Source organism: Citrus sinensis, chromosome 8 (assembly GCF_022201045.2).
Source record: "Citrus sinensis cultivar Valencia sweet orange chromosome 8, DVS_A1.0, whole genome shotgun sequence".
NCBI classification, from domain to species: domain Eukaryota; kingdom Viridiplantae; phylum Streptophyta; class Magnoliopsida; order Sapindales; family Rutaceae; genus Citrus; species Citrus sinensis.
In genome coordinates, this window is record NC_068563.1 from 6,735,921 (window position 1) to 6,748,334 (window position 12,414).

At 31.7% G+C, this 12,414-nt stretch overlaps 2 protein-coding genes across 5 annotated transcripts in view; both read right to left on the reverse strand.

Annotated features, from left to right (window-relative positions):
• Positions 1-4: 4 nt before the first annotated feature.
• Positions 5-12,414, reverse strand: part of LOC102610628 (uncharacterized) — a 36,359-nt gene continuing 23,949 nt past the window's right edge. Inside the window, exons 1-10 of one of the 3 annotated variants that reach the window (XM_006487326.4) lie at positions 4,114-4,232; positions 3,682-3,733; positions 2,556-2,633; positions 2,277-2,301; positions 2,147-2,179; positions 1,904-2,025; positions 1,637-1,767; positions 1,091-1,311; positions 394-647; positions 5-277 (exon numbers count right to left, since the gene is read on the reverse strand). In XM_006487326.4, coding sequence (XP_006487389.2) covers positions 179-277; positions 394-647; positions 1,091-1,311; positions 1,637-1,767; positions 1,904-2,025; positions 2,147-2,179; positions 2,277-2,301; positions 2,556-2,633; positions 3,682-3,684 — 966 coding nt within the window. In that variant the 5' untranslated portion in view covers positions 3,685-3,733; positions 4,114-4,232 and the 3' untranslated portion in view covers positions 5-178. Of the gene's footprint in view, positions 278-393; positions 648-1,090; positions 1,312-1,636; positions 1,768-1,903; positions 2,026-2,146; positions 2,180-2,276; positions 2,302-2,555; positions 2,634-3,681; positions 3,734-4,108; positions 4,233-12,414 lie in introns of those variants that run through there. The other 2 variants (XM_006487327.4, XM_052433003.1) reach the window with 2 other exon arrangements.
• Positions 6,800-12,414, reverse strand: part of LOC107175361 (putative pentatricopeptide repeat-containing protein At1g12700, mitochondrial) — a 34,997-nt gene continuing 29,382 nt past the window's right edge. Inside the window, exon 2 of one of the 2 annotated variants that reach the window (XR_008051316.1) lies at positions 6,800-7,177. Coding sequence is in view for 1 of the 2 variants with exons in the window: in XM_052433002.1 (XP_052288962.1) it covers positions 7,299-8,682 (1,384 nt within the window). In the remaining variant the exon portion in view is untranslated. Of the gene's footprint in view, positions 8,683-12,414 lie in introns of both variants that reach the window. The other variant, XM_052433002.1, reaches the window with a different exon arrangement.

The following is a 12,414-nucleotide window of genomic DNA, read 5'->3' on the forward strand; positions in this document are numbered from 1 at the left end:
CATATTCAAACAAAATAGTTTCTTTTTGCCTCCATTTTGACATAATATACTAAAGTTGCATTTTTCCATAATACAACACTCAGATAATTGCAGTTATGTAGTTTCTTTGATCCATAAAGGACAAGTAAAGGGCGCTGATGACCTAAAGGCAATAAATACTGGCTGTCCAATAAATTAATCAACCCTTCAATGAGTACTTCTTCCCCGTAAAAGGCCGGAACTTTGGCTCCTCTTTCTTTTCAGGCAGCTCCTGTTTTATCTCTTTTTCAGCTACCGGCTGCACGGAACAAGGAACATATTACTTAGCAGTTTGTAAAAGCTTTGTTTATAAAACTGAGTGATGATGCTAAGCAAACTGATTCAGAAAAATGAAGGTAGGTAAAATAGTAGTACCTTTTGTGTTTCCTTAGGATGGAGGCTTGCATTTGATCCAAACACGAGCTTTCCCTGAGACTGTCTTGCAGCATTTTGTGAAGTAGACCCTGCAGATGGCTGCCCAGTACCATTAGACGTGGCAGGTTGCTTGTCTTTGGACCCTAAGGAAGGAACAGGAGGAGGTTGATATGTCAAAGGTTTCCCATCCAACCGTCTAGCTACTCCAGTAAAAGGGCTGAATTTTGGTTCGGTCTCAACAGAAGCCTCTTCAGCTACATAAAAAATGAGATTGATCACTTGTAAGGAATGAATAACATACCTTATTGCAATTACAAATTAAATTTAAAATAAATTCCACATACTTCCAACAATTCTCATCAGATGATAACTCTTGAAATTTTTATAAAAAGTTTAATTAAGTTCCAGAACAGATCCAATGTGGTGCACCTAAAATACAAAATTTTGTAGTAACAACCCTACAGTGAACAAAAACAACCCTATTGGCATGGGCTTAGACACAGAACAAAAACCACTTGCTCAAAAGGGAAAAAATATAGGTTGAACTGTATCAATGCTCAATCTATAATTAAAGAGAATGGAGGAAACCATTTATTTTTTTCTTTTCTTGTTTTCCTCCAAAACAAAATGAGTGGAAGAAACAAAAAGGATGAAATAACAGAAACAGTAAGGGAAGACACCTAAAACAATTTCTCACCTTTTGCTGTTGCCCTACTTGAAGCAGATGCAATTGGTTTTTCAGGTTCCTTATAATCCAGAGGAGGTGCAAAATCTACCTCACAGTCAGTCTCAATGATGCTTATTGCATTAGAAGGCTTCGTCTCTATAATGTCAATGTAATATTTCTTATTGTTATATGCCACCATAATACTGTCCCCAGTGGTCAAGCAGGAATAATTCCTTAACGTCGTCTCCAAGCTGCATGAGAAAGATGTCAAAATGATAAGCAGGACAGCTATCATATCACTTGAATTATAAAATACAAAGGAACAGGCAGATGCAGAAACATCAAAATTAAAAAAATTCAGCAAGATACACACAGAAATAATAGATTAAAAGAAACAGAAAGCAGACTTGATAAGAAGACAGAGCAGAATCAGAACCACCAAAAAAAATAAATAAATAAATAAGGCTTTCACTTCAGAAGTCTCTTCCATCCCAAAATTATCAAAGGTTAACAAATCAGAGAATCATATATGTCTCACCATAAACAAATAATTAATGATAAAATGCAGGAACTCACATGGCTTTGGGATTAGAAATATCGAGAAAGTCCTTTGTGTGAGGTTGAAGTTTGACATATGTTCCCTTTGGAAGTGTCACATTTTTCACTCGCACAATATCTCCCTCTTGTAAAAGCAGGTTCTCCATCATCTAAATAATAATAATTTTAACCAAGACAACATAAATCAATTGACTCAAAGATGTCTTTGTCAGTTAAAATGCCTTACAGCAATATTACTCCAAATTTTCTAAGCAAAAACACAAAACACTTTTCAACACCACCTACCCAGTATGGCATATAGATCATGCCTTCCTCTGCAATAAACTCAAGAACTCCACAGTGGGAAACCCGCTCAGCCGCATTATTACGTAGCTCAAACAACATTGGATAATCAATATGCAAAGATGCTGCCGAATTTATAGAAACATTAGCATTATATATTTGAAGTCACAACTTGGGGTAACGATAGATCATAAAATAAGATAGATCATAAGATAGATCATAATAGCATTATATATTATGACTAACCAAGGCGATCAAGGGCTGAAGGAGGCATTATAACTGGGGAAACAAAAAAAAAAAGGGGGAAGAGATCAGAAAAGTGAATTATGAGGGAAAAAAATCTTATAAATAAAAGCACCAAAGTTGAAAGGCTCACTTTTGTCACCACTTTCTATTTGTGGCTGCACAATAGTTAAAACAAAAAAAAAAAGGAAATGAGAATCACAGAAATCAATTACAAGTCCAAAAGAATCAATTAGAAACAAATACACAATTCGATCGATGATCCTTAGCATAATACACAAACATGAATGATTAATGAAACAACAAAATAGAAAAGAGACATCTCTGATCCAGAATAAGACCTCTGATGACATAGGAACAATTCCAAGAGTCAGTAAATTCAACAGCCATAAGATGAAAAGGGAATTTCTACCTTTTCAATAAATGATGCAGGGTAACATCGGTAACTCTGCTCAAATGATGTCCCATGATATCCATATCCATCAAAAAACTGCAACATCGCCACCAATGGAATGAACAATCAATGATGCATAGGACATGCTAGTGAAAAGCAAAACATACTCAACTATATTCAAAGATATTACTCCTTAAACTATCCACACAACAACCTTGACATTTTGCAAACATGAATTCTAAGTGGAATACAGCTGCAAAGGCAGCACAATTAAGCAGTATTTCATTTCATCGGTTTAAAATCTCCACATTGTATTCTATGCAAAAACAAGCCTGATCATCAGATCATAATGAATCACTCCCACCAACTCGTAACAATTACAATAAATTGGCAAATGCAAGCAAGGGTGAAGAATTGTGTCCTCTTAGATTGGGTTTTGGCGGAAAAAGATATTTTTATATATAGTTACCAATTTTATGAGTAAGATTTACTTTTAAATCCCTAATACTCAATAAATGTTTAAAACATAGAACTTTTCATTAATTCATAATCCAATTTCTTAATTGTTACCTTCTAAAAAGACACAAAATAATTTTGATTCATTTGTGCTATTTTCTTACACATCTTTAAATGAAATGTTTGTCCTCACTCCTCAGCATTCCCTACGAAATATAATGCGGATACTAATCAAACTTCTAATTCTCAATCCCAAAATATACTATTTCTCTAGATTCTATGTGGATCCATATACACTGCATAGTTGTCTAATTTGAAAAGAAAAAAGATAAAGTTATCAATTAATATCGAATGATTTTAATTGCACTATAAGAGAAAAACTAATTAATGTTTTCACATTTTTATTTTCTACTTAGTTAAATTCTTGTTCTTAATACTCTTTGTTCTCATGAATAATAAACAATCATGATCATATTAGATGTAACTTCCATTCTTAATCAGACACCTGAGGTGCTAAGTTTCACCTGCCAATGTAGAATAAAAATAGAAATATATAGTCATCACATCTAATAAATGGTAACCTTAAACTCCAGAAAAAAAAAATGAAAACACTAATCGACCCCATATCATGAATCAGTTGAACAATAAATTTGAACCCCATATATAAAAAATAAAAATAAATAATCACCATTTTTACTGTGAATGAGTATTCAAACCAAGATAGTCAACCTTTCAGCTCCCTACACAAAGAAGAAACCACAAGGCTCGTTCAACAAAAGCAAATTTCTATCTAAAATAATTAAACGAATAACAAAAATTTTCCTTTTTTCAGCCAAAAATTTTGTTATTATCATTTTAAATGAATGCAACGAACTAATTACAAAGAAAATCAGAAAATAAAAACCCAAATTTCGCATTCGTTTATTTACTTATTATTGTTAATATTATTAGCTCTGCGATATTCATCGGTATAAAAATAAGCTGGATTAGAACAAAAAGCCAGTGGATAATTTAAATAAGAAAATTAGTAAATGCGTAAGTGTACAAATCCAGATAATAACAAAGAAATAAACAGTAATTTAACGAAATTTCAGGGGGCCGAAATGTGATTTTACCGCACCGAAGAGAGACGGAGAGAAACTGTGATGATGGTTTAGATAAGAGTTTGATCTGAGATGAGATGAGAAGAGAAGAGACGAGAGAAGGCCTCTGAAGAAGTGATTGCTTGTTGAGAAAGTTGGGCTAAGATGCGCTCACGTGCGTAATGTACACGCCACGTAGCTGTTCGACACGTGTGATTGTGATTCTTTGGGCCGCTAGTTGGCATTGAGCCTTGGACCCTTCTTAAACCCAATGTTATGCGAAAGAAAGTTCACAGCAGCCAAAATTCCTCATAAAATCCTTTTTTTTTTTAATTTATTTATTGAAATTACTTAAATAACTTAATGTATTTCTTATTTTGAATAGAATTTAAATTCAACACTTAAATAAATTATGATCTTAACAAAATTTTACACCCACTCATTACATTATTTGTATTTATATTTTAAATTTAATCGAAAAATATTTTTTTTAAAAGAAAATTATGAGAGCTTAAATTTATTGAGATAGAAATTATATAATAAAAAGAAAATAATTGAAGATTTTAATATTTTTACATATTTTATAAATAAAACATTAAAATAAATATCTTTCTAGGGTGGAATTTTGTAAGAAGATAATTAATTTTAATATATAGATTTATATTTTAAAAAATTACACTGAGGTCTTTTAAAAAATAAAATTAAAAAAAGTGTTATAAGTATTTTAGAGGGTACTAAAAGCTGCACTTATTCTCAAAACTAGGAAATTATCGGATTTGGAATTATATTATAATTTGAAATCGTGAATCCGACTGAAATCTTATTAAAGTTTCATGTTTGGATAAAAGATACTACCCTTCACATCACCAAGCAAAATTGTTTAAACCAAAAAAAAAAAAATCCAAATCTATGCAAAATAATGAATTTAACTCGTAATTCATAGTTTGTATTAACATATAGTCTTTTTAGGACTTAGTGGATTGTGTTCTATTGCTGATAAGACAAATAGAAGGGTGAAAAAAATAATTCTTCTCCCAAAAAGACTCTTCAAATAGAATCAAGTTTATATAAATTTAATCAAATTCTTAATTACCCTCTATTTTTTCAAAAATGTAATTATAGTACTTCTCATAATGATAATATAAAAAATAATATAATATTATTTGAAGAGGAATAAGTGTCTCAATAGAATAAAAAGTCAAAAAAACCCTCAAGCTGAAAATAAACTCCTCTCCTAAAAAATGAGAAAAATGTTGAAAATATGAGTCAATATTACTTTTTTGAATTTCAAAAATAACTAGAATAGCAACTCTAATAAGCAAATATAAAGGTGATGACCAATGGCTTGAGAATAGTGAAATATATATTTAACCTAGTAGTTGCACCCAGAAATGTAGAACTAACTGTGAGTTGCAACCCATAACACTAATGCTGCATTTACTAAACGAAAATCGGAATGGGTTGGAATCGAAATGAGTTAAAATCTGAGTGAGGAATAAGAATCAGAACAAATTATTTACTTTAACTGTACGAATTAGAATCAGAATAAGTTGTATTGCTATTGATGTATTTACATTATCTTAGCATTGAAATTGAAATGAGTTTCATTGCTGAAAATTACTAAAAATCTTTAATTAACTATTATCATAATTATTATTTTATTTTTAAATTATTGTGATTACTATTATTCAAAATTAATTATTATTATTATTGTTCATAATTATGTGTTTATTTGATCTCGAATTGATATTGGAACTTGGTGTTGGATGATTTCCAGGATAAACTGTGCAATATGTCCTGCCAATGTAGATGGATAGCACAAAATGGTATATAAATTAAAAAAAAGCCAAGTTAGTGGACTAGATTAAATCAGATCATAATGGTATGCTCTTGTGCTTGAAGATAGAAAGTAAATCTTTTAGTTTTTTAGATATGCCCCAGATTCAGAGACAAATACACAATCTGTCACCCGGTAGCGGGAACACCACTGATTGTTAAAGGACAGCTAATCCCCAGAGATCAATACTTTGTCTACTTACACCAATTCTTCACTGTCGTGTGTACGCTTACTTTAGCAGGTTCTAAAACCACAAGACAGCAAGCTCAAGTTGTCAATGCAAGTAGAACTATGGCTGGAAATTAAAGCGAATTAATCATATAATTCCAAAGGCTCTACACGCATCTCAAATACATGCTTCGAAGAATTGTCTTCTAGAATAATCAGAAATGCTGTTTCACAACAGAACCAACTGCAAAACGTAGATACTCTTGAGTAATGTTGTGTGAGTGATAACAAAAAGGACCTTTAGACCACTTGCTTCGTAGACATTTGCAATTTTTTCAAATTTCCTCGAATTTGAAAGATCTGATTCCTGAGAGTGAACTCACTGCTGTAATAGCCAAGAGGCCTTGAGGCTTATGGCCAAGACTTTATATGGGGTTGTAAAGAAAAGAGGAGACTCATTATGATCAAGATGTTAGCATAAGAATATGAAACAAGAATGGAAGGTGGAGAAAAGTCTCAGTTTCAACAAACTTTGTCTTGCCAATACATAGTATACAACTACCAAAACACACAATCATGATTCATGAGTCACCATTCAATTGAATGCTATGTCACAAGGAATGAAGAACTTTGGACAATTAGTTAGATGTTTTGTATCACTGAAACCAAAAACAATCCAGCATGTCCAAAGCCAAAAATGTTAACAGAAATAAAAGATGAAGACGCTTAAAAACCTGATGCATAATTAATTTGGCATCAATTCCCATTACAGTCGGCAATCTCATATACTCGAAGTACAAATTAGTACAACTAGAAGTTCTAGATATCAAAGACAATCAATTTAACTAACAGAAAGTTTATGTTCAGTAGCTTCACAAATGAAAAACGAAATGCCATTTTATCTATTTAGAGAAGAAAAAGTGGTCGTACAGTAAGCGCATAAAAACTTTGCACTTCCAGCTAATGAAAAAGATGCATTATAGAAGGAAAACATATGACCCGAATAATAAAAAGTAATTTTACAACAAAAAGTTGCCAGACTTTGAAACTTATCTGATGAGTCATCCATGTCTGCAAACAGAATCCATGAACAGAACCTGGGGACATGCCATCACTACGCAACACTACTTCACGAGTTGTAATAAGAATGGGATTCTCCAAATCCAGATTTTTGGCAGAAAAAAAACAAACAAGTAAATCAGCATTCAGCTCATTGACTTACTTGTGTCTATTGAAATGTGGAATCGAGTTTAAACTAATTTCATTCTTAACAAGCAAGTCCACAACAATTGAAAGTATAGATGCGTCTGGCATTACATTTCTCTTATCCATTCTGTGAAGGAGTTCAATAACTTTTGATGTCTCATTATTGCGGATGAAACCCAGCATAAATGTATTAAATGTGACAAAATCGGGTTCCAAAGCCTTTGCTTCCATATCGAGAAATAAATCATGTGCCTTGTCCATTTCCCCATCATTACAAAGCCCATGGATCATGATGTTATATGTTACAACATTTGGCATTAGGCCTACACGAGGCAAACTTTGAAACAGTTCCCAAGCAGTTTCCAGATTGCCTATTTTACACAATCCATCAATGAGGCAGTTGTAGGATACAATATTGAGTTCATACTTGCTATCTCTTATAGCACGGAATAATTCCAGTGCCTCTAGAACAAAACCACTCTTGCAGAGCCCGTCAATAAAGTTATTGTATGTATATGTATCAGCTGCCACATGATTACGCCGCATCTCATCAAACAGTTTTAAAGCACGCTCAACCTGGTGTATTTCAAAAAGACCAAGAAACAAGGTGTTATATGTAACAACAGTTGGCTTTATTCCTTTAGAGAGCATTTCACTATAAAGGCTTAACGCTTCCTCTACATCTTTATTCTTGCAGTACCAATTTATTAATGTGTTGTAACTAACAACATCATGCATGCACCCGTTACTCTCCATAGAAACAAATAATTTCCTTGCATGATCTATTTTATCAGTTAAGCAATAACCATCAATTAATGTGTTATAAGTATATGTGTTGGGATTCACTCCTCTCCAAATCATCAATTCTAACAGCTTACTTGCTTTGTCCATCTTCCCATTCTTGCAGAGCTCATCCATGATCACACTGAAAGTCACAACACTAGGCTGTACCCCTTGATCCATCATCTCAATAAACAAACGCTTCGCCTCGTTCCAATCGTTAGCATAACAAAAACCACGAATCACAGAGGTATAAGTAACCACATCTGGGTTAATATTCTCATCCTTCATCTTCAGAAGCAGTTCCTTGGCCTTGTCTACAAAACCTTCCTTACAAAGACCATCTATAATAGTATTGTATGTAATAGCGTCTGGCTTGCAAACTGCACCAAATTTCCCATTTCCATTAGCCATCTCTTCAAATAAATTTAGAGCAACAATTGTATGGCCGGTTCGACACAATCCATTAACCAAAGTATTGTATGTAAAAACATCAGGCTCACAACCAAACACTCTAAGTTTTGTAAACAATACGGCGGCCTCCATGATTCTACTCTCCGCACACAAACCTTTAATCAAAGAAGTAAAGGTCACAGCATCTGGAGTAAAACAAGATCTGAGGATCCTCCCAAGAACAACAAAACCATGAGAAACTTGACCCATTTTGCAAAAGCAGTTAATCAAAATACTGTAAGTATGAAGATTTGGAAACAACCCAGTTGAATTAAGTCTCTTGAAGAGTGAAAGGACAGTATCATAATGTTTAGTCTTAGCAAGACAACCAAACAAAATATTGAAGGAAGTGACGGGAGGCCTAGAAGGGCGCATATTGAGCATGTAATCAAACACACACAAGGCTTCATTAGGAGTAATAGAAGTAATATCACCTTCACCGGATGATTTGCACCTTTCTCTGAGGAATTTTTCGAGTGAGGCTCGGTCTTTGACCGTCAGTCGTAGCGACTCCTTCAGTTTAGCTGTTGTATTCGGATATGAGGGTTCATTTTCCAAAATTGAAGATGTGGGTTTTCCGGTATGAGGGAACGAAGATGAGAAATTACATCTAAGAGCTGATACTGAAATTGAAGTAAAATGAAATGGACGAGTTGTGGCTACGAAAGCCATTGGAGAGCTTTTGATTATTTGGGGTTGAAAAAGAAGAAGAATAGAATTACCAAAATAGAAGGGAAACATTTGCCCTTTTCCTTCCAATACCGAATATTAACAAATACCTTGATAATCTGTCCGCAAACCGCAATCTGCCGTTTATTTTACAAGTAGAATGCTTTTGGGACCGCAACGAATGATGGCTCACGATTCAATTAGTTCAAATAATAGTTAATTATTAAATTTTATCGTTTTCTAATTTAAATTGTAAAATTTCTTCAGTTGAATAAAAGTATCAAATTTTCTTACCTTATCCTCCTACTCAAACATAAGTCTACTCCAAAATTTCATATTTACATAGATTAAATTGTCATGAGTACTAAAATGATTAGATCCATCACTTAGTATAAAAATAGTTTATAATATTTAAAATAATTTAATGTGTAATTTGGTGCCAAAAGGATTGAATTATCCTTATAAAATAACTGCTATTGTCATTTGTACTTTTTTCTATTTTGTCATTTTATGAAGTAATTCTATTTTTTTAGTGAGTGACTGATACAAATTATAAATTGAGGTAAAAAAATTAAGCAAGCTAAAGTTTTTGTAGTATTTTTGGACACAGAGTAACCTTGGGGTAAATGGCTAATAATTTCTTATATTATAAAAATCCCATTCACTATAAAATTAATAATTGATATAATTTTAGATTACATTTCTAATTTTTTGTAATGTGAAAAGAAGATCTAGTGACTAGTATACTATTTTTCGTATCACAAATTCATATGACATGCTCTGGAGGCTTTTTGTAAAATTCGTTCCTGATATTGCTTATTTATTCTTGAATTCAAACTTTTTGTAATTTGGAAAAAAAATCTAGTGTGATATTCTCATATTAGTACAAAAAATTATGATATCACTATTGCTTTTAAGTACTTTTTTTTTGTGAGATGACCGCCATTTAACACCTATTTTTAAGTCATAAATATTTATTTTTATTTATATTAACAACAAATTAATATATATGATGTTTCTACTTAAGAGAGAACTTAAAGTCATAAAATTGTTAAGAGAGAACTAGAAACAAGGTTTTTTTTTTTTTATCACCAAAAGGGTGAAAGATTTTCACAATACCATTCGGAATGTTATTTGGAAGCTTGCCCTCCTCCTAATTATGGCTTATGCTTCAAGGAAGAAAACTGACAAACGGAAACAATGGTGCCCTCCTTTTAATTATGGCTAGTTGAAAGCCAATGCGGATGCTGCTTCTAATGCTGAGAAGCAGCCAGTTGCAGGTTTGGAAGCTATTGTTAGAGATGACACATATGTTCAAAGTGATAGTTAGTTCTACTAGGAAGGACTATTAGTTTCACAATAGAATTCAACTTACAAGGATGAGGATTCTGGCAAAATTTAGTTTATTCTAATGAAGAAAAAAACAATTTATTTTTTGGTATATTTGTAATACAAAAATATGATGTTCAAAGTATTTTTTAAGAATGCAACGTATTCGGCCTTATAGTAAATTAAAAATAATTTAACAAGAGAATTCAAAATCTGAACTCCATTGCGTGCTCTTTCTTTTGCAACTGGCTAAATCAGATCATCTTCTTCCTCTCATCTCTAATCAACATATATGTTTTTAAGAAATTTTATGCATTTTGGTTTTCAGGTTTGGCTTAGTTATGGTTTGCTTTGGGTAATTTCTTGGATTTCAACTTTAATTATTTTGTTATTATTGATCTGCTTATATTTTTAAAATTTATTAGTTAATAAAGTGAGATTAAAATATAGATATTATAGTTACTTTCAAGAGTCAACATCAGTCAACGGGTAACTGGGGGGTTGGGTTGATACTTCTAATAAATCTGAGGGTGCATGTAAGCCTGTAAAACTAACACAACATTATTCATACTAAAACTAAGTTTCTATTTGGTATTGTTTCTGAATTAGTATTTTCTGAAAACAAAAATAAGAATGAAAATACTGTTTTGCCTATTTTAAAACCACTCGATCATACCTCTAGAGGCAACTTTGTGAGTAATTTAATAAGATACTTGGTAAATCTAGAATTTGTGAATAATTTGATAAGATGTAAGTAATTTAACACACCTCTAAAATCCTTATAATTTAACACCCCTCTAAAATCCTTATAACACCTATTTTGAATTTTTTTCTTAAAATTCTCACAGTTTATCTCAATATATATGTGGACATGCTATTAAACCACGTAGTTTAATAGAGTTAGTGTTCAATTCACTATAAAACAATGTGGTCTATATATTGTGTCTGCACTGACTTTATTAAACCATATGGTTTAATAACGAATCTTTATAAACAAAATGAGGGCTCCCACATGAGAGGACTCCATAAAATTTTTTGCCCTAAAAAAATGTATATTTTAAAAGTTTTTTTTATAAAATATATATAAATACTACAATATTAAATTATTTTCTTATATTTTTATATTTTAATAAAATATAAATATAAGTTATAAAATGTGGTGGGTGTAAAACGTTTGTTAAAAGAATGATTTATTTATGTGTTTAACTAAATTTTCATTCAAAAAATAAGAAACAAATTTAAATTGTATTTAATTACTTAGGTAATTTCAATTAAAAATAAGTCTTATTGGAAGGGTGTCGAAAGGCCTAGTCACTTTTGAATGAGCCAATTTCAATTTCTAGCTCCTTTTAGGTTTTCAATTGAAAAAAAAAAAATTAGAGGCTTAGCTTATTTATGCCACATTGAAGTCTTCTAGGCTTTTTAAAATTTGTCCCAATATTCATAATTTATTATATGGGAGGAGGTATTAATCTTGACTAATGATATTTGACCCTTTCGTTTATCTTATTAACCCCCATTTCTTAAATTAATTCATTTTTTCAAAATTACCCTTAGTTAGAAAATAAAATATAATTAAAAAATAAGATTTTTTTTCCTCTCTCACATGCTTTCTCTGTTGTTCTCTAGCATCATCTTCACTCAACATCTATGTTCATCACTACTATTTCCATCACCATCATCACTACTATCACAACACATCTTGATCGACATTAATCAAAGACTAACTACAACACATGAATCTTATTATTATTTTTTTTTGTAAAAGCAACCACAAGATTATCCAATGAAAGAAATAAATTCATTATTCAACAGTTTAAATAAACAACATGTCTACTTGCCAAATATGTTACATCCCATCAAAATCAAAACAAGCAGCCTCAAAATCAAGCAATCA